This window comes from Protopterus annectens, chromosome 16.part0 (genome assembly GCF_019279795.1).
Source record: "Protopterus annectens isolate FY-2018-M chromosome 16.part0, PAN1.0, whole genome shotgun sequence".
Taxonomy (NCBI): Eukaryota; Metazoa; Chordata; order Ceratodontiformes; family Protopteridae; genus Protopterus; species Protopterus annectens.
Genome location: NC_056750.1, coordinates 623,197,153 through 623,221,858, shown reverse-complemented (window position 1 = coordinate 623,221,858; position 24,706 = coordinate 623,197,153). Strand labels below are relative to the sequence as shown.

General features: G+C 34.5%; 1 protein-coding gene across 1 annotated transcript in view; it reads left to right on the top strand.

Moving 5' to 3' along the window:
* The window catches only part of ADAMTS13 (ADAM metallopeptidase with thrombospondin type 1 motif 13), a 1,149,238-nt gene that overhangs the window by 1,012,572 nt on the left and 111,960 nt on the right, over window positions 1–24,706 (top strand). The window contains exon 29 of the mRNA XM_044058222.1: window positions 1,853–1,999. Coding sequence (XP_043914157.1) covers window positions 1,853–1,999 — 147 coding nt within the window. The remainder of the gene's footprint in view (window positions 1–1,852; window positions 2,000–24,706) is intronic.

Below are 24,706 nucleotides of genomic sequence, written 5' to 3'. Positions count from 1 at the left end.
AGCTGTTACTCTTCCTACCTAAAAAATTCAACGATATTAAACCCTCCTTCTCCATACAGTCCCTTAATAGCACCCCCATTCAGGTTGAATCCAGCACTAAGCTCTTAGGTGTCACTATCGACGATCAGCTTAAATTTGACTTGCATGTTAATAACTGTATCAAAAAGACTCGTTCAAAACTAGGGCTCCTTTACCGTAACAAGAAAGTCCTTAACTCTGAAGCCAAGGTTACTCTCACTCTTACCTACCTTCTACCCAGTCTAATGTACAACTCTCAAATTCTCACAAATCTTAACTCAACACTCCTGACCAAACCCAAATTTACCTACAACAAGGTATCTAGATTTGCTGCCCAACAAACCTACAAATCCCATCACTGTCTCTCTATAAAACACCTAAACTGGCTTGAATTTCCCCACCAGCTTCTTCTCTCCAGATCATCCATTCTATCCTATACCAGCCTTCCTACTGCCCGGCACTATCCCTTCTCATCTCCCACTATTCTCCCTCCAGACCTCTCCGAAGCTCTAACCAAGGCCTACTACAGATCTACAAACCCAAGTCTAAATTTGGACATAACATGTACAGCTATCATGCCACTGTTGTCCGGAATAGGCTCCCACTAGAAATCAGGACCCTTACACATCCTAAACAATTTAAGACCGCCACCAAAGAGCACTTTAAAAGTCACTGGTCCTGCCACTGCACTCTCCCTCCTTAAACATCCCCTACTTCCCATACCTTAATCTACTTTCTGCCCTTAACTCACTCTTCTCACTAGCTCTCTAATCTTCCTTGACTACTCTTTCTACTGTCTTCTAAAACCTATTAAGCTAATTGCTTCAGAGGAACATTCTACGGTAATTATCTTGCCTTCATGCAACTACATTATGATAAAACTTGGTTTTTGTAACCACTTACCTCAACAACTATATTCATCTTAATGACATATTTCTTTTTATACATCTTGAAAGAGCTTTGATATACTTCTGATTATTGACACTGTATAACATTGTATTGCTACTTAATGCCTTGTAATAATCTTGTAATATTGCTGTCTAATGCTAATTTATAATGAAAATTGTATAATGTGTTGGAGCTTTTCTCCCCGGGCCTCCACTGAAAAAGGGCTCTTAAGCTCAGTCGGACAAACCCGATCAGCAAATGTAAAATAAATAAATAAATAATAAAGACAAGGTAAAGGAGAAGGTGATACTCTCACTATTAAAGTTTCAGCTCTTGTTAAATTAGTTCAGCAAAGTAGAGGGCAGGTTAGAGGGAGTGAGGGAAGGAGAGGGGAAAGGTCATTGTAATTTATTGTTTGGTACTGTTTTGCATTTAGTATCATAGGGCTACATTAATGCTTTTTCTGTTTTGATTAATGAAAAATATGGCTCTGGGCTCTGCAGATATTTAGTAACCTATAAATTAAGAGCTAACCTGGGCTCACACCATCTTCCAAACAGCAGCATGTGTGATAGACTGCAAAAGGTAAAGGAAATAAAGTTGGTACACCAGTTATTCCACTTGTTGCCTTTATTATCTCTCAGTAAGCACTTACTGTGAAATAAATGGCATCAAATGCAATAACTGGATACCCTTTTCTTCCTTTTACTTTTGGAATATAATAACCAATCTCCACAGCAGCATATGCCTTTCCAGCTTGCATGTTGTCTGATACTAAAGGAAGTGAACTGAGTGAATATATTGTATAAGCATTAGTAAACTCTCCTGTATGTTTCTGTATAGTAACCGTTTGGCATGTAGTATTGTATAGATTCAACTCGCACATTTTGAATTCCTTCTTTTGCTATGTATATAAAAGTAACAGCAGTGAGCTTCTGTTTTACAGATATCTGTGGAAAGCTTTTTCACAATGCGTCTGGAATCCTAAATCTGACTAGTATATATACCAGAGATTGCAGTTTTTCTGTTATCCGGCCATTAGGTGAAGTAATCACAGTCAAAGTTCTACACAGCTCATTAAACTGCAGCCAAGGTAAGTGTTGAATGGAGTCTGTTAGATGGAGAAACAGCAGTTGGAATGCATAGCTCTGTCTGTTAAGCAAGAAGGTGACTATAAATGTCTAAATCAGATGGCTGTGTATGTGTTATATGGCAGATAGGATTTCACACAGATGGATTATAATAGGACCTCCTGTTAAAATTCAGGAATTATCTACATATCACACAAAAGCTTGTAACGATGATCTCAAGTGAATACTTTGCTGATTGTAGAAAAACATTACAGCAGCTCCATATTCTAGTTGATGCTTAACATCTCACATTTTAAATATAAATATATATATATATATATATATATATATATATATATATATATATATATATATATATATATATATATATATATATATATATATATATATATATATAAGTTTTTAAGGATTTTTCAAGAAAATGACTTTTAGGATGATGTTTTTGAACTTCACACTGTTGTAATCTGCTGTTTACCTCTTACCATTTATGTGAAAAATAAATAAATTAATTAATAACTATACAACTGGAACCAAGCTAATTCAACCAACCTTCTTTATTTATATAGACAATTTAGTTGAATTTGCTTGGTTCTGACCCTAAATGTATTCATTTATTTATTTCTGGTTATCATACATTTATCTGTTCAATGTATATATTCTGTTTGTGTTTCTAATCCATTCCGTATTTTGTGCATCATAGCCATTAAAGAATGATGATGTTTGTGAAATAAAACGGAATATGAAAAGGATAGCGATTTGGAAAATACATTCAGTTCAAGTGCTAAAAAATGCATGGCATGCAGGTAGCAAAAAGAAAGGAAGCAATAACAACACATGTGAGGTTAACAGTGTACAAATAAGCAAGAAACTAGGTCAGAAGCTAATTATATCTGTCTCGGCATTGCTACAATACAGCTAAAATTAAAATAGCATTATGTTATAGCAGGTATGGTGTCTCTCAAAAGGATTTTTTACATACCCTTAAAAATCAGTTAAGAGAGTACATCTATTGTGAAGAATGTACTTGTGAAGCCATATCCTTTAACAAAGGTAATGTACAAAATACTTGAGTCAAATAGTAGAACTGGTTCAAGAGCAGCAGTGCATATCATGTGCAGTGTGACCAAGCGTTCTGGTTTCGCACATTCTGGTAATATGAAAGAAAAGGAGAAATAAAGCTGAAAAATGTTTGCATTTGCAATAGCAATATAGTGAGTTTTACAACAAAATGCCAAAATCATTAGAAGGGCTATATGAGGAAATGCGTGCGTTGAGAATTTAAGGATACACATATACAATTCATACCTCTCAGCTATCCAGAGTTTCATAGAATATCCAGATTTTTGCCTCATATTTATGATCTGTTCCTCATAAAATTTATGTTTTTCTGGCAAATCTTTGAGAACTTAAGTCACTAAAATAATCACACACATTTGAATTTCCGACTTCAAATTCTAAAGAAAATGTATGCTAACACCAAACCTGTTATTTTAGCAACTTTCTAGGTTTAAAAGAAGATGATTCAAATTCAACGCTTCCCCGTGGCTAAACAAATAAACCAAATAATTCATGCACACTAGGTACAAGGGCTGGAAACCTGATCTCAACACAAAACACAGCAAAATATCCATGCCTACAAATACCTCCATAACCTTACAAAAAACAAAATTAGAGATGACAAAAAATGATACTAAACCACACTGTAGGACACCTGTCAAAATAATCCAAAACTTGTCTGGTTATCCATTAAGCATTAGTTATCATCTGGAAAGAAAGACCAGCCCAGTCCTTTACCTAATACCACCCTATCAGAGAATGAGTCAAAATTTAACTTGTACTTCATTTATGATCACTTAAATAAAAAATAATTAATTTACTAATTCAAATACCCGTCAACAAACAAACAATCATTCTGCCACTCACACTACAAGCTGTATCATCCTACTCTATAAAAACAGCTAAAAAAACTCAGACCCACTTCTTTTGCTTCAAGCAACCTTTTTACAGGTATCTCAAATTGGCCTCAGGTGCTATAGCCTACCCTGTATCTATATTAATGAAGAGATCCATCAGTTAAGTTCTATGACCTATCCCTATCCCTTTAGAAAAAAATCATACATTCTCCTACTATATAATGTTGGAAACTCTACTGATTTTTCAAACTTTAGGCCAATGCAATTTTGTCTTTTCAAAATCCTAGAAAAATATGTCCAGACAACTTCATCAGGACCTTCTTGGACATCAGCTTCTCACCTCTACTCTGCATGGCTTTCTTCCAGGATTCAGCACTATCACTGCCCTTCACAATACCATTAACCAAGTAAGAATCAATGGCAGACTGGTTTCTATGTTATTTCTTGACTTATCAAAAGCCTTTGATACTCTGTCTATCTCGTGCTCTCATCCCAAACTATTTCAACAGCTGTCTTCTCTTGGTCTCTTACTGTTATCCCTGTAATGGTTCAACAGCTACCTATCAGACCAAAAACAGTCTGTCAAATGGCAACGTGTCCATTCACCTTTCCTACCAGTCCTTATCTGGGTCTCCTAGGGATCTCTGTTGTTTAATATTTTCATTAACAAGCCTCCATACTGCATCCAAGCATGCCTCCTTAATCCAATATGCCAACGACTTGATCCTCATATGTTATGCCAAAACTCTGTCCCATCTTCAACATATAACCCAACATTTTACCACTACTGAATTATGGTTTAATAATGATGTGGTCTTACTAAATCCAAAGAAAACAAAGCTACTCCTGAACATGGCTGCCTTCACTGTTACCTCCATAAATAACACAAAACTAGAAATTGCCTCACACACATAACTATTAGGGGTCATTATAAGTGACAACTTGAACTTCAACTTGCAAGAATCAAAAAGATCCACCAGAAACTTGGGACACTTTATAGAATCAAACAATCCCCTCACAGACAGCTCCAGAAAACCTTTGCATCTACCTTCTACTAATTATCCCTATTATATGGTTCTTCGATCATAACACATGTACAGGCCACACTTGCATCTAAACCAGAACAATGCTAAACAAAAGTGGCAAGATTTGCAATAAGTTTGCCTTATAGGTCATACCACTGTATTGCCATAAAACAACTAAACTGGCTTGAATTGCCTCCTTACCTTACTACTCTCAGCTAATCGTGTTCAGAAATATAGTACACAATTGACAACAATGACCAACCCTGTCAGAAATCATTCAGCATTATGCATGTTCAAGGCAATTACATTCACAAGACCTACTTCTTAATGTTCGCAAGACCAGTAACGCAACAGGAGATGACTTATACTCAAGTTATGTCAATAAAATATGGAACTCAAGCCCGGTCTAATGGAGTTTAACTAATATCCTCTTCACCTTCAAAAATGATCTGTTAAAAAATATTCATCAGATTGTTTGCTTTACTCTTGCTCAAACCTTGGGTACCCTCTCACAACTTAAATATGTCTCCTAACTGACAACTGTTTACTAAACTGGCATAAATGTTTTCATTACATATGATTCTAGTAAACCACCTGAAATATTGTAAATATCCCATACCCTGTCACCAATATCTCTGTATAAGGCTAGGTTTACTCACTAATTTAACAACTTTTGTCCACCATTTACTTTGTCTATCTTAATACTCTTGCTTAATCTAAAAACCTCTTCCTTGTCCTGTCACTCATCTTCTACTTCTTTCCATCCTTAATTTCTTTTTGCTCTTTGACTCTCAGCTTCTTACTTCACCTCTAGCACTAGCAGTAAATAACACTAATATAATACTATCTGTTCCACAATCATACAATACCATCTATTCCTTGATCATATCATACTATCAATTCCATGATCTTATAATACCAACTATTCCACAATCATATAATACCATCTATTCCACAATCATATAATACAGTCTCTTCCACGATCATATAATATTATCTATTCCATAATCATATAATAATATCTATTCCACAATCATATAATGCCATCTATTCCACAAGCACACAATACATTGTCTTCCATGATTATGTAATACTATCTATTCCATGATCATATAATACCATCTATTCCACAATCACATCATACATTCTCTTCCACAATCATATAATACTGTCTATTCCATGATCATATAATACCATCTATTCTAGATCATATAATACTATCTGTTCCACAATCATATAATACCATCTATTCCTCGATCATATAATACTATCTATTCTATGATCATATAATACCATCTATTCCATAATTATATAATACTATCTATTCCATGATCATATAATACCATCTATTCCATAATCATATAATACTATTTACTCAGTGATCATATAATACCATCTTTTCCATGATCATATAATGCCATCTATTCTGCTACCACTTTTTCAGGTAAGTACAATATGAAATTACTACTAAATGCCCCACTTCCTGTCTACTGTGCTATATAATTCACTCACAAACATCCCTAACTACGTATTAATTAAACTTTATTTCTCTCCTCCTGAGCAGTTTTTGGGCTTTTCTATCTATCACTATAATTTTCATATGATTAGTTTTGTTAGGCTTATTATTTGTAAATATTTGATGTCTTGACTCTGTTCATTGTTTTGTACATGTATACAGTAACTGTTGTAACTGTGTATTTAATGTCATTCATATTATATTTCTAGTCTCTGGGAAGCTTTTCTTCCTTGGCCTCTGCCGAAAAGTTTTTTTTTTTTTTTTTTTGTTTTTTACCCAGTCTGACTTTCCCAGGTAAGTGAAAGGAATCCTGTTCCATAAATAGGTTAACCAAGCCTGTGGTAGTGGGCAGTGCTAGTTAAAGTAAAGTTATATAAGTTTGTTTAAAGACCAGGAAAATGTCAAGTTAATGTTGATGCAGATGGTTTGACACTCTGTTCAACTACACAACTTTATATTTTGATGCTCTGCTCTCCTAGACAGTTGAATGTCACTTATTAAGTATCAATATTGAATGTCAGAGATGGAAGGGGGCTGAATACCACTGATCAAGAACTGATGTTACAGTCACATTCAATGCAGCAGTTCATCCTGAATAAATTAAACACTAGACTACCAAACCTATAATTCTGTCATCTGTTCATGAGTGTATATTGTAAGGTTGCCTGTAATAATGGAGCCAAGGTTTATGCCATACTATCTCAGAATACTAGCTTTAAGTGTCAGGGATGGGCCTATAGTTTGTGGATACTCCTCAAAGATACTCTATACTTCTGAAAAGTTGTATCAGGCTCATCTTGGAATATACAGTATCAATGGATTGGTCAGACTGTTGTTCTGATGGTCTGGTGATAAGAAAAAGAAAAGAAAAAATATAATAATGTGTTACTTGCACACACACACACACACACACACACACACACACACACACACACACACACACACACACACACACACACACAGTAAATTACTAACTAAATCACCTTTATACCTATATGGATGGGTTCAAAGGTAAGTTCTAGGCTACTTGCCATTTTTATAATAGCCAATCTCTTCTTTAAAGGTGAGAATCAAACCCAGTACCTTATGTTTGTGAGGTAAACACCTTAACAATTATACCAACTCCCAACCCTGAATTATTTAAAATGTCATAGCCTATGATCCCTGAAAACTATTTTGGCCTTTTCCTTGGAAAATTTTGTAGTTTCAGTAGATCCTCATTCAGAATGGGTAAATCGATATGTTATGAATTATTCTGCTTGTCAATCAGCCTCTGAAAAATCTAAGACAGTTTTAGTATTAATGGTATTCTGGAAATTCTCATCTCTGGGAATGAATCTAGTTTCACTCAAGCAATTTGCAGACTTTATGAAGGAAAATGAAATTCTCAGGTAACAACTGGAAGAGAGACTGTGGAAACAACACTCAAGGTTCCGTTATGGTTAAACAATTGCATCTTAGCTACAGCTCCGTGAAACTCAGTAAAACCTCTAAATAGTCATTATTTTATTATAGTTTGTAAGCTTTAAAGGTGTTCAGTGCTCTCTACAAGTTGTCACCTGGAGCAGCCATCCCCTACGTGGCACTTAGGCCATAACACCCTGTTGATGGCAGCAAAACAGGAGCAGGATCTGGAGGTGCTGATCACACCTATATTGGACAATAAAGAGTAAAGTCAGGGAGCACTGAAAACAGAAAGTGTTGAGCATATATCTTCAGGTGGATAGAGTCCAGAAACAAAAGACAATACTTCTAATTTAAGGGGGCCTTGGTCAGACCACAACTTGAGTGCAGTATGCATTTCTGGAGGCCATAAAGAGAAATGAACATCATGCTGCCAGAAGGAATCCAGATAAAAGCAGTCAGACCACATGCATCCCTGGAGTCAGTAAAAGGAAATAATTGTCATGCTGCTAGAAGGAATCCAGGGAAAAGCTACCAGAATGGTCCATACAAAAGAAGGGAACAAATCTGACCAAAAGCTAGAGATTTTCTCACCTGAGACCAGTCAGGTAAATGTGAAGGTGTTGTCTTGAGCAGGAAACCCAGATGGGTAAAGAGACCATACACACTACATTGTAGGGACTAACTGCGCCATTGGTGTCCCAAAGTACTTTTTCAAAGAGATTATTTTAGACCACTGAATGGAGTACTATAATGTACAGTGAAGAAGGAATCTACTGATGCACCCATGAGGGCAAAGGACAGGTGGAAAAAAAGTAAAGGAAAAGCTAGGGGGTGAACGGGATAGAATGTTACATCCACTTAAAAAAGTAGACAAGTTGGGTTTATCTCATTCTATTCTATTATCAAGCAAGTATAATGTAATGTAATAAAATGACCTTCAAACACGTTATTATATCATTCTTTCATAAAGCATCAAGAACTGTTGGTCTCACACTAATGTCTATGTGGTTTGTGCTACAATCTATATCATAATAAGTGTATTCACTTTAATCATCAACTCACAACAGGAAATGTAGAAGTATTAAAATATATTAATGGCACATATAGCCAAAACAGGAAAAGAAAACAAAAAAGTACTTCCAGGATGGCTGCACATTGAGTAACAGCTTGTTTCTAGCTATCCCAGTGTGAAAACAGAAACTCAGCAGAAAAGGCCAGTGGACTTGTGTGTATGGGTAAATTTCAGGAACTGGCTAGTAAGTGCACTGCCTGGATGCCAGGAATACAGAAATAAAGACGACCTGGAAAAATCAGCTGCAAAAGGTAAGGAAGAAACACTGGCTGGGGAAAGTTCAGCAGCTGTTCAGCAAAAAGCAATGTAACCTTCAGACATGACTTCCAGTAGCCCACAGGAAGATATAAGACAACTCCATACAGACCTGGTTAAAATAAACAAAAAATAAATAAATACACCAATAAACTTTCAGCGATCAAGAGCCTTTACTTAGTAGTTCATCCAGTACCTCTGCCTTTAGCCTTCAAAGGATACATTCATTAAAACAGACTCACAATCTATACCTAAAAAATCCCCAGTTACACTCATCATTAATTAATACCCTTAAAGTACACCATGCAATAAATATTTTTCTCAAATATTATATGACTTAATGTAACACATCCAAAAATCAATAACATCCTAATGTGCAAAAAAGCATGAACATCCAAAATAATATGCAAAACAAAAACATTACCCAATCGTGTAGCTGAGATTAACTTCAAGAATAAGGCCCTTAGGATGAAGTGTCCTATAGTTCAAAATCATTTTACTCTCTACGTAAGCCAGTTTTTTCTTAAAATCCCCACCTCTGCACAACATGGGCTGAGCTCAAACACTAAAAAAGAAAGATTTATCAGAACCCAAGTGCACAGAGTTAAAATGTTAACTCACAGAACTCTTCCTATTATTATTGCTTATGTCCCCAAATGATCCAATATTCTAACTTTAACTGCTCTTTTTGTTTGACCTGTATACCATTTCACATCATTGCATCCACACCCCACTATATAAATCACCCCACAGGAACTGCAGGTAAATTTTCCCCTACATAAAATTTTATGTCCATTAATAAAGGAATCAGAAATGTTTCTTATTTTACTGCCAACTTTGCAGTGACCACATGTAAACGATCCAACCATTTCAGATGGTTCACTGAATAATGGCACATTCAACAATTCTTATAAATTCATAAATCTTCCCACCCGGAAATCTTCTCCACTCAATTTCTCTGTCTTCTTTAATAATGGCACCTACATATCTCCTGACCCCTCCACCAAGCTCCTCGGAGTAGAGATAGACAACAACCTATGCTTTGACTCTCACATTAACAGCACAATAAAACTAGTCAACAGAAAACTTGGCTCCTTGTTTAAAATTAAACCATTTCTTACACCACTTGCCAGAACCTCCATAGCATATACCCATTTGATTTCTACCCTACTGTACGCCTCCCCCATCTATACATATCTGTCCAAAACTAACCTCTCCAAACTAACTGTTGCCTACAACAGTATTGACAGATTTGCCTCTGGCTCTACCTATAGAACTCACCACTGCCTAAACTTAAAACAACTAGGATGGCTAGAACTGCATAATCTCATCTTATTTCACCAGCTCTCTTTAGCCCATAAAATCCTCTACAAACCTACCAGCACCCCTATACTCACGACTCTCATTAGCCCTTATTGTAATCTCAAAAGTCTGCGTTCCTCTAACAAACTTCTAATATCTACCTGTAAATCCAACAACTTAGCAGGCGATTCCTTGTTCTCCAACACAATTGGTAAAGCCTGGAACTCCCTTCCGTCCAACCTCACTGCTCTCTCCACTCTTCCCAGCTTCAAATCCCAACTCAAAACTCACCTCCAAACTCACTGGCTCTGCCCCTGCTCTAACCCAGACTAGCTAGTATTCTGTTCCTAGAATTCTCACTTATCTTGCTTCTAATCTTTTCAAAAGCTTACTACTAAATTCAATTCTGTTTTTTCTGCATGATGTTCTTATTTTTGCTTATTGCAGACACTGTAAAATATTTTTTCTTCTCTGAACTATATGTGTAACTTTTTTTTACTGCTAAATGCTTTTAATGTTTAATGCTCAAATGTACCTCACTTGGAGCTTTTCGCCCCGGGCCTCTGCTGAAAATGGACATGAATCCAGTTGGACCAGCCCGGTCAACAAATGTAAAATAAAAAAATAAAATAAAATAAATCTTCCATAAGAAAAAAATAACATAATCTGGAAATAAATGTCCCACAGTCTCATCCATACAAACAATGTGCCAAAATTCCTAAACCAACTTTTTCATTATGTTAGAAAAGGGAGAACATTTTGTCACAAAATATAAGGCCTTTTCCTCATATGTTTGCCCTTCTCTGTTCCTTCTTTCATTAACAACACCCTTAACCATTCTGTTGGTTGGACCTCTTTTGTTCCCCAAAACTTATTCCAAGAAAGAATTTAATACTTCCTCATCATAACGTCTTTCCCACAACCTGTTCTTAACTTCAATTAGATATTGATTTCTAAATTTTCTTTCAGAGGTATTTCGGGAAATATGTTTAAACTCACCATATGGAAGTGATCTCAATAAGTGGGGGGATGAATACTCTCAGCATGCAAAAAATGTTAACTGCAGTTACTTTCCTAAATGGCCTGTGATGTATTTTGTGCAAACAATCCACATAAAATTCAGCATCCAAAAACTTAATAGAAATATCACCCAAAACTGATGAAAATTTTAAACTATGTTCATTCTGATTAAAATCAGTAATGGAAGAATTAAATTCAGCTGGCTTCCCCTTACAGATAAACAAATTATCAATATATCATTTATACATAACCATATCTTCCCTAATAAAAAATAACTCAGTGCTATAAATCAACTTCCTTTCAAAATATCCCATATACAAGATGGCATAAGTGGTATCATAAGGGGCACCCATCTCTGTACCTTTTTTTGGAGAAAATTTTCATTACTGAATTTGAAATAATTATGTGTTAGACAAAATTTCAACAACCTGATAATAAAATCTGTGTGAAGATCCTCCCCCATGATATCCCAAATTGCCTACAGGCCCCGTCTCAGTTGTATGTTAGTGTACAGGGCATTGATATTAACTGATGTCCAATAATAATCCTTTTCCCACTTTATTTTACATACTTCATCACACAACTGCTGGGTGGTCTTAATATGTGCTGGGATATTTGTCAAAAAGCTTTAAGTAATGAATCTAACAATATCCCAACATTTTGCAAATATGAGCCTACCCCAGAGACAATCGGCCTACTCAGGGGATCAAACAAGTTCTTATGTAACTTCAGGATGGCATAAAAAATTGGATCATGAGCCCTAGGAATTTGAAGTCTTTTACATTATCCCTTGTTAAGAAACCCAATTGTGCACCTCTCTCTAATAACTCCAAAAGTTCCTCATTAAATACATCTTTAAGGTTTCTAGATAATGTCACATAATCATCCAAAATCAACAATAAATTCTCTACCATCTTATGATACTTGACCCTCAACATAACCACCCAGTTGCCACCATTGTCAGCCTGCCTAAATACATACATGCCCACCAAACCCCTTAACTCTTTGAGGACGTTCCATTCTTCCTTATTAAGATTGTAACATTGTTTAGATTTGACAAACATAAAATATTCAAATTCAACTATCTGGCACAAAATCTGTTTAAAGAAACATACTGCCATCAACATTTTGGGAGGTACATATTCATTACTAGTAGAAAACAGTGTAACTGTAAGTTTGCCATAACCCATAGATAAAAATTATTGACTCTGCATCCTCACAAAAAGATTCAGAATCATATACAGAAATGTCTAACAAAAGATCATCTTCCTTTATATTTTCAACACATTCTTTTATATTTACATTACTATCTTTTTTATCAAAAACACTCTTAGGTGTAATTTCCTATAAAACCTTTTAATTTCTAGCAACATTTCTGCTAAAGCTGGAACTTTCATTGGAACAACTTTTGTACCTTTGCTGAGAACCTTTAACATACGTTCCAATAGAACTATATCAGACAAGTTAACAATTTTTAAATGGTTATTGTTACTTACAGTCTCAGTAGATAAGAAAAAGTCCAATTCTTGATGACTAGGGAAAAAAATCTTTCATGCTCACATCCCCACAACCAAAACTTGCAGTGTTATAGGGCACATTATGCATAAGATCATCAACTGGAAAACTGCCAGGAAAAAACAAACATTCAGCTAAGTCTTCTTTCCTTTGCCATGGTTCTTTTGCCCTTTTCCAATGTTCATTTCAGAAAAAAGTCTTTTCTCTCACACATCAGACTGCTGTGAAAAGTCTGATGTATCTTCACCCTTGATGTTTTCAAAGGAAATGCTCTTTTTGGATATAGACTCAAGTGGTGATACAGAAGAGACCCTTCCAACTCCAACAACTTCATTCAGCTTGCAAAAAACTACCCTGGACCTTCCATGGCATGGTTTACACTACCAAGTGTAAACAATACCACTCTGGAAATCACCTGTGTCCCAGGTTAATTTTCTTCTTTTGCTTCAATTTTTATCAATTTTCACTTTAATTTCCTTCATGTTGATAGAAAAAGAAGTCTCAGGAGATTCACTAGCCAGTTTACACTGCAACTCCATAATATCACATGCAGCTTCTCACTGGCCCTCACCTTCCTCTTAATTAGCTCCCAAAGCCATCCTAATACACATTCCAGTGATACTTGTTTCCATTCTTCCAATAAATCATGTTCATCCTCAGTAAAATCCAAATGGCACATATAGTCAAAAACAGGAAAAGAATTTGAAAACAGAAACTCAGCAAAGAAGGCCAGTAGACTTGTGTTTATGGGTAAATGTCAGTTACTGGCTAGTAAGTGCACTGCCTGGATGCCAGGAAAAAAGAAATACAAAAGACCTGGAAAAAATCAGGTACAAAAAGTGAGGAAAAAACACTGACTGGGGGAAGTTCTGCAGCTGCTCAGTAAAAATCAAAGCAACCTTCAGAGATCACTTCCAGTAAGTCAAATGAAGATATAAGACAACTGCATACAGACCTGGTTAAAATAAACAAAACACTGATGGAGTATATCAACACAAAAAAAAAAAATAAAAGGCTAGAAAAAATGGAAAAATCTCTAAGCAGATATTCAGATGAGATGATAAAGCTGCAAAAATCAGAGGGCGAAATGAAAAAAAGGCTGGCTGAATATGAGACTGCTCAGGAAGAAATGTTTCATAGAATAATAGAATTAGATGACAGACCACATAGGGAAAACTGAGATTTTCAGCTATACCAGAGAAGATGGAAGGAACAGACTGCATTAATTTTATGAAAGCACAAATAAGCAACTGGACTGGTATTCCACAGGAGTTGCTAGTTGAAGGGGCACATTGTGCATATGCTCCAAACCTAGCTATAAGAAAGCAACCTAGACCTTTAATAGTAAAGATGCTATCCTACCAGCAGAAGTAGGTGATTCTGACAAAACTGTAGCAGAAGGACAAAATACTAAAAGTGGGAGACAGCAGAGTGTTTGTGGAGAATGATTACTCATTGTTCACCAGGCAAAAGAGAAGTAAATCCGTTCCACTATTCAGAGAATGTCAAGACGCAGGTGTGAAATTCAAACTGCTGTAGCCACCTGTCTTTAAGGTATTCTTCCCTGGAGGGACAAAATCATTTTTGATGAAGTGCATACTAAGGAGGAAATACACAAGTTTGTCCAACAAAAAGTGAGCTGTGAAAGAGAAGAAGATTCTGCTTCTTGTTCCTCTGGTTATAAAGACCACAGAGAGTCTATAACTATGAAACATTTCCAGTATTTCAAAGGAAATGTTGGACATAAGCAAGGTAGTTGACTAGAAAAATCAAGAGTACATTGGCAATGAAGCAGATACAGGATATGGGTGATGGGGAAGAACAGTAATAAAACCAGTAACTTAATGTGGAATTACAATGCAATAATTATATTTGTGAAATATGACAGAACAAGAAATTCTGAAAATATTGGACTTTTTCAAAATTGTTTGGATTTGTGGGGGACTCTAAAGTATATGCCCTGCTTCATGTCATTAATGTTCAAAAAATGCTTTGGGGAGGAGATGAGAGGAGGAAAGCTAACTCTCAGTAATGAAAACACTTTCTTTTCTTAAAAGTACTGTATTTGTGGTGCATAGTTTTCTCTGCATGTTATTTTTAAGTGTAATGGGGATTGTAAACAGAAGTTCTTCTTTTTCTCCATTCTTCTCTCTTTTTTTTTTACAGTTTTGAGAAATATAGGCAATGAGGTGGGGAAAAAAGAAAAAAAAGCAGCCTGGTTAGAAAGGCATGACAAAGTTAAAACTGATGTGCGTTTTTTCATTCTTACATGCAGAAATGACTGGCTTAAGGACCTTAGATTGATTAGTTTTAAGAGAGCGCAAGTGAATTAAAAAGAATATTGAATACTATGAGGCTTTTTTCTCCAGCAAATGCATGCATACTACATAGTAATTTTGCAGCTTCTCTTCATGTCTCCATGGAGACTATCTGATAAAGAGAAACTGGAGACAGTCTGGCTGTGGAAAAGGAAAAAAAAAATAACAGAGAATTTGGCTAGGACTTAATTTTCTCTGAAAACAATCAGACGTTTTCCCAGCTATGAAAGCTTTAAAGATAATACAAAACCAATTAGACTTTAAGTAACGTTTTTTCATTTTTTTTAAATGCAATGTGGATACTAATATAAACAGTTTTTTTTTCTTTTTCTCCTTTCGTTTCTGTTTTTTTTTTGTTCAGTCTTAAGAAATGTAGGCACTGCAATCGAAAAAGAGGAAGAGAGGGGTGAGAGAGGAAGGATTTGGTTAAGAGAGTATGACAAAAGAAAAATCAGTGTGCTTTTTCCCATGCTTGCATAGGGAAATGACTGGCTTAAGACCCTAGGCATTATCCAGTAACAAGTTTATTACAAAGTTTGTAAATTAAAAAGAATATTGAATATTATAAGGCTTTTTTTCTGGTAAACAAGTTAACCTTAGCACTTTTGTGTCTGTTTGCATGTCAGTAGAAGACAATTTGATAAAGAGAAGTGGCTTGGAAAAAGTGTTTTCTGAACGCATTCAAGTGTTTTCTCAGCTGGGAGAGCTATAATGATAGACAAAATCAAATATCCCTTACTAATAGCACAGGCTGTACCATGGGTCTTAGCATAAATAACCTTTCTTTTTGGACAAACCTAGCCTGTCCATTTGTCTATCAACCTAGAACGTTTGCTCTTATTAGGAAGCAAAAACTTTAGAATTTGAAGATGTACATAGTTTTGTGTCTTATTATTAAGTTAATAGGTTTTGGGGGAGTTGGGAGGTTTGTTTGAGGGCTTTCAAAAAAAACAAAAAGTTATGTAAGATGTGGCATAGGCACAACTGGATATGACAAGAAACGACTGTATAAAAGACCAACCTGCCAAACAGTATATGCATGCAACATAAAAGTTGGAACTAGGCATTTAACAAAAAAAGTTATACATAAAAGGTGGTAAAATAACTATATAAGAAAATTGTGCTTTCTGTAATGTCTTTCAATCTGAATGGTCTTACAAATAAATATAAAAAAGAAAGAATAGTGAACTATTTAAAAAAAATGTACAGTGCAAATAGGTATGCTACAGGAGACACAACTCGAAAGAATTGAACATATGAATTTGATAAAGAAAGATTTTCAGGATGGTTATTCAGTGGAATATCTTGGGCAAAGGAAAAGAGGAGTACTTATACTAATTGCAAGAGGAGTTCTAATAGTGACTGAAGAGGTTAAAAAAAGATAACAATGGAAGATACAGAGCACTAAGGGACTACTGGCTAGGGAGGAGGATTACACTGGCATGCATTTACATTCCACCTAAAACTGCTATAGTGGAGCTAAAGAAATTTCTGGGAGAAATAATCAGCTTTCAGCAAGGAATATTACTTATAGGTGGAAACTGGATTTTGGTTTGCAACAATGAAGATGTATCTCAGGGGGCTAGAAGGGAAAATATAACAAAGGAGGGTAGATTTTTGAAGAAAGTTATGAACATTTTTGGCATGGAAGATGTGAATTCAGTACTAGAAGTCTGGAGTGAATTTACATCTTATTCACCAAGATACAAAAACTGGGCTACGCTAGATAAATTTTATATATCACAGGAGAATATACATTTAATTGAAGGCCTCAAAATGCACCCAATAACTATTTCAGATTATGCGTCAATAATAACTAAAATAAAAATGCAAGGTAATGAAATAAAAATGAGACACTGGCGCTTTCCCACCTATCGGTTGAAAAAAGAGGAATTTAAGGAATGGGTTTTGGAATTAATTCAGGAGATACCAGAGAAGGTAGAATTTTCTTCTGAAAATATAACTAGGGAGTGGGATAAAATTAAATTGGAGTTTAAAACTAGGGTGAAAATAAAGGAAAGGGAGCTATAGTTAAGATGTAACAAGAATTATTTATATGGACTGACAAATGTTAAAGTATTGCAAAATAGGGGAATCTCTCAGAACAAGAAAATGAGCAACTGCAGAATGCTAAAAAGAAAATAAGGGATTACCTCAATAATATGCAAGGGTTTAGAAAGCTTGCTGTTAAGCAACTGTTTTTTTATAATAATTCTAGAGCACAAAAACTTTAGCATAATGACTCAGGCAACAGAAAGTGGAAAGGGCTATCATCAAGCTTAGGGAGCCTATAAGAAGGAAGATAAGAGATTCTGTAGAAGTATCAGAAATATTTTGGAAATTTTACGAAAGTCTGTATAAAGCAGAGAAATATGGAAATCAAGAAAGGTAAAAATAGAAATGTTTATGAAAGAATTAAATATGCCAAGGGTAGAGGTAGATGAGGCTCAATTACTAACAGTTAGGATAGGCAAAGATGAGATAGAAATGGCTGTGTAAATGTGTATATACAATCTACAGGAAAGTCCCCGGGAAAAGATGGTATTCCTGTAGAGCTTTGGAAGTTAGAAGGGGAAAAAATTATAAATATCTAGAAAGTTTTGTTTATCACTGTCGTAAGAGAAGGAGAAGTACCAGCATCCTGGAAGATGGTGGTGGTAACGGTAGTGCCTAAAGATGGTAATGATCCATCAGATCTAGCTTCACACAGGCCCATTTCAATACTAAAAATTGTGATTATAAAGTGTTTATGTCTATAATGGCTAAAACAATGGCAAAAGGGATACCACAATTGATAAATATGGATCATTGTGGTTTTGTAGAGGGGAGGCAAACATTTGAAAATATAAACAGTGCACTGATGATCCAGAAGTGGAATGTAAGAAAATACCACTTTTATTGGTGGGTCTTGATGCAGAGAATGCATTTGACAGAGTACACTGGGACTTCATAAGGAGGGCAATGGAAGCATTTGCTTTCCCTGACACAATTAATGGGTTGATTAGAAGTATATATGAGGGATCGTAGGCAAAAATTAAAGTGAGTGGGGTCCTCTCTGTTAACATTTGCTTGAGTCAAGGAATCAGGCAAGGTTGTCCGCTTTCCCCTTTGTTGTTTGCATTATATTTAGAACCACTGGCAAAGAAAATAAGAGACTCAGAAATTCAAGGATATAAATGGTATGTTAGTCAGGAAAAGCTGGCTCTATTTGCACATGGTATTATTTATAGATGACAAAACCAGAAAAGGACATTACAGTGTTGTGGAACATTTTAAGACAATTTCAAATATTCAGAAGATAATACAAAAATTGAGAAACTGGAAGTTTTGTTATATGGATATTGATACTAACATACAAGCCATTAAAATATTTTTATTCCCTTTAGTCTTATACACATGTCAGGCATGTTTTTATCAACCAGAGGAGAACCTGTGGATAGCAATTAAAAAAAGAATTGAAGGATTTTATCTGGGAAGGGAAGACAGCAATGGTCAAGTGGGATAAGCTGATTCTTTCACTAGAACTAGGATTACCCAATTTGAGGGGGTATTTTAGAGCAACACAGTTAAGGCTCTTATACATAGCATGAGCAGAAAACTATAATTCAAAATGGAAAGGAATGATGATGATACAGGGATGAAGCTCAAAATTTGTTTATGCAGAATCTTAAAGAGAACGACAGAAATCATACAAAGTATTATATTCATAAAATAGCAGGGACTATTTGAAGAACTAAACCACCATGAGAATGGAGAAAGAGATTCTGCTGATAGGGATGACTGTGGTTAGGGATAATGAAAATAGGCAAGAGGAGACTGAAATTTATTGGAGAAAACAGGCAAAGGAATAAAGGTATTGGGAGCAAATAACTAAAAAGGGAAATAGAATGGGAAGAGGCCAAAAATGTATTTGGACTGCAGGTTAGAGAATTCCTTCCCTACCAAGGATTGATAGAGCATAGGCAAAGAGAAAGAAATAGGGGGATCCTAAATGAAAGACCAGCACTTGTAGAGTTTTTAATAGAATCTTGAACAGACTCTGATGTTACAAAAGGAATAATTAGTAAAGTATATAAAATATTGCATGATAATTATAAGAATAAATCAGAAAAGCTTAGAAAGGATTGGGAAAAGAGACTGGATAAACATTTCACAAAGAGACAATAGGGGATATATGTATATCTCTCAATTATCCAACAAAGTCTAGAAGATTTAGGATCTTTGCCTGGAAGTGTATATATAGGCATTTTTATACCCCAAGTAGACTCCAAAGAATTTTTCCTCAACTGGATAGCACATATTGGAAATGTGATGGGCAAGAAAGAGATGGCCAGAACATATTTTGTGAGAGTGTAATGAGTTGGCAGACTTTAGGGATTCCCTGCAGACCACTCTGTTGGAGATGCTGGGTGAGCAAATTGGACTGACTGGGAAGATTAATTTTTTAAGCTATGATACAGAATCGGAATTGACTAGACATAGTAAAGCCTTTCTGAGTCTAATTATGGTGGCTGCCAAAAAAGCAACCACAAGAAAATGGAAATCAAAGTCTAGACCAGCTTTACTAGAAGTAGTAAATATAGTAACAGACATCCCAAAAAAGTTAAATATCCATCTGACCACCAAGGCTGTGGGCATGAATAAATGCCCAAACTGAAGTAAAACGAAAAATCTTTAATAAGCAGTAAAACAAGACAAGTGTTTTCACAACCAGTGCTTCATCATATCCTACAAAGAACAAATTAAACAGCTCAAACTTTTAAAATACAAGAAACCAATCAAAAACAAACATCAGTTAATGATGCAGTGGACAAGCCTTCAAGGCAGGTTTTAAAGGAATGGTAAAATTTAATCCAGGCATTCTATGTGCCTATAAATTGGCTATCCATTTCATTTCCATCAATTCCTTTTTGCTGACAATATCACCACCCCTTAAACTATCATTTAAAATTTCCACAACTGTGAACTTAATAATATGCCCTGCATGATTACTAATAGGGTTTACCTATATTTTCTCTCAATTCAGAAACTTTCTGTAACTTGCTTATGACATCAGTCAACTTATAACCCCTTTCAACAAACTCATCTACAAGGATGTTGTTAGCCTGCAAATAGTCACACTCCATCATCTGTAATCGGGAAATACATAGAAACTGTCCTTTCAGGACATTATTGAATATTCTCTTAGGATGCATGCTCTGCCTTGAAAGGAGACCATTTCTTCTACAGCCCTTCAGAAAAAATTGTGAATCTACGAGCCCATCTTCTCTAAACACTAATGTAGTGTCCAAAAAATCAATGCATTCTGAAGAGGAATGCATGGTAAATCTAAAGCATGGACTACTACTTCCTAAATACTTCACAGTCACATAGTCTTTCATGTGTACCCTCCTATAAAACAAAAATATCATCAACAAAACATTTGTAATATATAACATGATTGTTAAACTCATGCCCTGAAAAAAATACATCTGCCTCCCAGTTAGCAACACTAGGTTGGCATAACTGTTTGCGCAGGGTGTCCCCATGGCAACACCCTGCTTTTGTAAGTAAAACTTATCATCAAACATAAAAACATTATGTTCTAAAATAAGGTCTAATAAAGCACAAATTAGTTTAATACGTTCATGTGTCAATGTACTAAAGCCATTCAAAAAAGAATGTATAGAGTTAATACAAAAATAATTAGGAATTATAGTAAATAATGTATTAATATTCAATGTAACAAAAATAAAATTTCTATCAGAGCAATCTAGGGCACGTATACATTCATCAAAGGTCTGAAGGAAATCTTCAGTGTCTCTTAACACAGCCGAAGCCTTTCTCAAAACTGGTTTCAATTGTTGTTCAACAAAAATGGATAGTGGCTCATTGAACCACCCCTTCCAAGCACGATAGGACCATAGGGGTGGGTCACCCTTCCTTTTATGTATCTTAGGAAGGCCATTCAATGAGGGAACCAGTGGATGTTCAACTAACAAATAATCATTCAGATCCTTCGTTAACATATTAGTAAACAATAGATCATACATAGAAACCTATATATCTTGTATATAGCGATTAATCTCAAATCTGGCCAGAGATAAATATGTATTAGAACCAACTCCAAAAAGAGAAATACCTCCAATAGGCTAAAAGCTGGGAACTCTTCAAAATGTTGAAAAAGTTAGCCAAAAAACAAAGGAATCCCAGAGCCAAGGCTTAGCAAACACTGATATTTAATAAAATATGTATGCACTTTCAAACAGAGTTCTTCAGACAAGTTAAAAATGTAGCAAAACCAACTTTTAAACACACATCAATTAAAAACAAACCAATTATTTTGCTTATAGCAATTACTTATGCAAATCCCATGATTTTAAAACCGATCTTAAAGAGACCTTCTCATTAATATCCGGTTTTCTATCAGCACAGAACTTAAAAATCCAATACATTTCCCTTTCTTCAGTATAATTTTTTAAATCACCTCCATGTTGTCCTTTAAACACAGTTTCTACAACCTTAAATATAAAACTATGTGAAGGTCCTGACTCATGCACATGTTTAACAAGAGCATTGGTTAAATCACTTCTCCTAATAGCATATTTATGCTCACGTATTCTTTCATAAAACATTCTATTAGTTTTTTCCTAGATAAAAACTTTCACATGCTAAGCATGTTGCTAAATAGACACTGTCTCTAGTTTTACAATGTGCATGTACCTTAAAAACAAATCTTTGTTTAGAAGCAGGATGTATAAACAGATTTGCCATTTCTATAAAAGAACAATATTTACATCTACCACATGGAAAGGTACCAGAAGGTAAATGCCTATATGAAGTGTCTTCCTGACACAATTTGGACTCCCTATGGCACAGCCATTTTTTTTTTTAAAACAGGTTTATTGTTTTAACATATAAGAGAAATATCATAACAATTTTATACAAGTAATTAAAAATAGGTATTATTATAATATTCAACAAAACAACTAAAGTATTTACAAAGACATCCACTACAATCAGATCAATTAATTAAACTAAAATACCATGCTATTGAAATTAAAATTTTTTAACAAATTTTGTAAATTATCCCATACAATATAATAAGATGTTTTTCTATTTGTTCTTGTCCTAATTGTGTTTATTTCCATATGGCACACTATATTCATAACATTTTTAAATTCATTGAACGAAGGAGGTGTATCTGAAATCCAATTTCTAGTTATTATTTTCCTAGCCACTGCTAGAATAGACCATAACAAGGGAAGCGTAACCTTTTAACACTTTGAGGTACAGGTGTGTTGAATAATATAAGAGATTTAGAAATAATGAAATTATCTGTAAAAGAGCCTGCAAAAATTCATTAATTGACTTCCAGTATTCTTTCAATTTTATACAGTCATAAAACATATGAGCCCAGTCAGCATTAATTTCTACATTACATCTCTTACATAAATTATCTTTATTATTTATTTTATTCATCATCAAAGGTATATAAAAGTTCTATGTAAAATGTCCATGTATAAAGTCTCCAGACAATGGAAGACGTAGTTCTATAAGCAGATTCCAATATATATTGTTTATCTTGTTGATTTGGTGGGTCCCCATTAATAGAAGTGAAATAATTCCAGTATGAATCTACACTGTAAAAGTTTCTTGTCTGATAATTTTATGTATGTATGAAAGTTTACCTTTATCAGAAACTTTATGTTGTAAATTTAATATCAAGTAATCAATCAGTGTTGGAATAGATTCTTTAACTGTTATAGACATTAGATCTATTTTATTAATGAGATGTTGTCTAAAGGTCTGAACCTCTAACCAGCAAGTTTCTCTTAGATCAAATTCTTGTTTTAAGAAATCTAGATTTTTAACTTTATTATCAGATATCAACTGATACCAGTACTTTAGATCATTATCTATAGCTAAATGAGTTCCTTCAGAAGTAGATGACAAAAGCATACCCTGAGTATACATTATAGGGAATACAATAAAATTCCATTCCCTATACTTAGGGTGCATGAATATAAAGTTACGATAACTAATAATAATATTTAACGGGTAACAAACCATATGTTTAGGTGTAATAGGTGAAGTACAAAATTCCTTTAGTAACCATAACATGGAGTTATTTACAATCATATTTTTATGTGTTAAGGAGATTTTCATGAAGTGCATACTAATTAGCTCCCAATAATCTTTCCATTTTGTGACATATGACTGATCTATTAATAAAGTAATAACTTTTACAATAGAAGAGATAGTATATAAATAAAAGTCTGGAAAAGAAATACCCCCTTGAGACCAGCTATTAGTATGTTTCTTTAATGCAATCCTAGGTCTATTAGCTGCCCATAGGAAATTTAACATTAGTGTATTCAGTTTCTTGATAATTATTTTTGTAGGTGGAAGTATTATTGATTGTATTAAGTATAAAATCTTGGGGAATATTATCATTTTAATAATTGTAAGTCTCTCCTCCATAGTAAAAACATATTATTCCAGGTATTAAAAAGATTTTGTATATTAAGAAAACAGGTATTATAATTATTATATATAATAGATTTAATATCTTTAGATAGTATTATACCTAAATAAGTTATCTGACCTGAATTGGGTACATATTTAGTAAAATCACTAACGAGAATATTTTTTCGTGTATATATAGGTAGTATTTTAGTTTTTTCTTCATTGAATATTAAACCAGAAATACTTTTAAAATTCATCATGTTATCAAATAGAGACTGCATAGAAGAATTAGATCCTGCTGATGTAATTAGAACATCATCTGCAAAAGTTGAATTTTGGATGTTGTATTTTCATCTATTTCAAAACCCTCTATGTCAGTACTGTTTCTGATCAAATTAGCCCAAGGCTCCATTACTAAAGTGAATAATAGTGGAGAAAGTGGACATCCTTGTTTTGTACCTTTAAGAATGGGTATTTTTGTGAAACATATGTTCCTACCTTAATATAAGCCAACGTTCCTTTGTATAAATGCTCAATTAGATTTACAAATGCATCTGAGAAGTTTGTGCACTTCACTAAGGTAAATAGATAGTCCCAACTTACTGAATCAAATGCTGAACTTATATCAAGACTAATAAGTGTTAAATCTTTCTTTTTCCTATTTGCAAAATCTATTAATGTTAAAGTTCTTCTTATATTATCAAAAGTATTTCTATTTACAATGAAGCCTGTCTGATCTATATATATAATGCCGGGAATGATTGTCTTCAATCTATCAGCAAAAATACTCATAAACATTTTATAATCAACATTAAGTAATGAGATGGGCCGATATGAAGAACATCTAGTTGGATCTTTATTAGGTTTTAAAATTGGCGAAATAAATGTATATTGCCAAGATGGGGGGGTTATTAACTC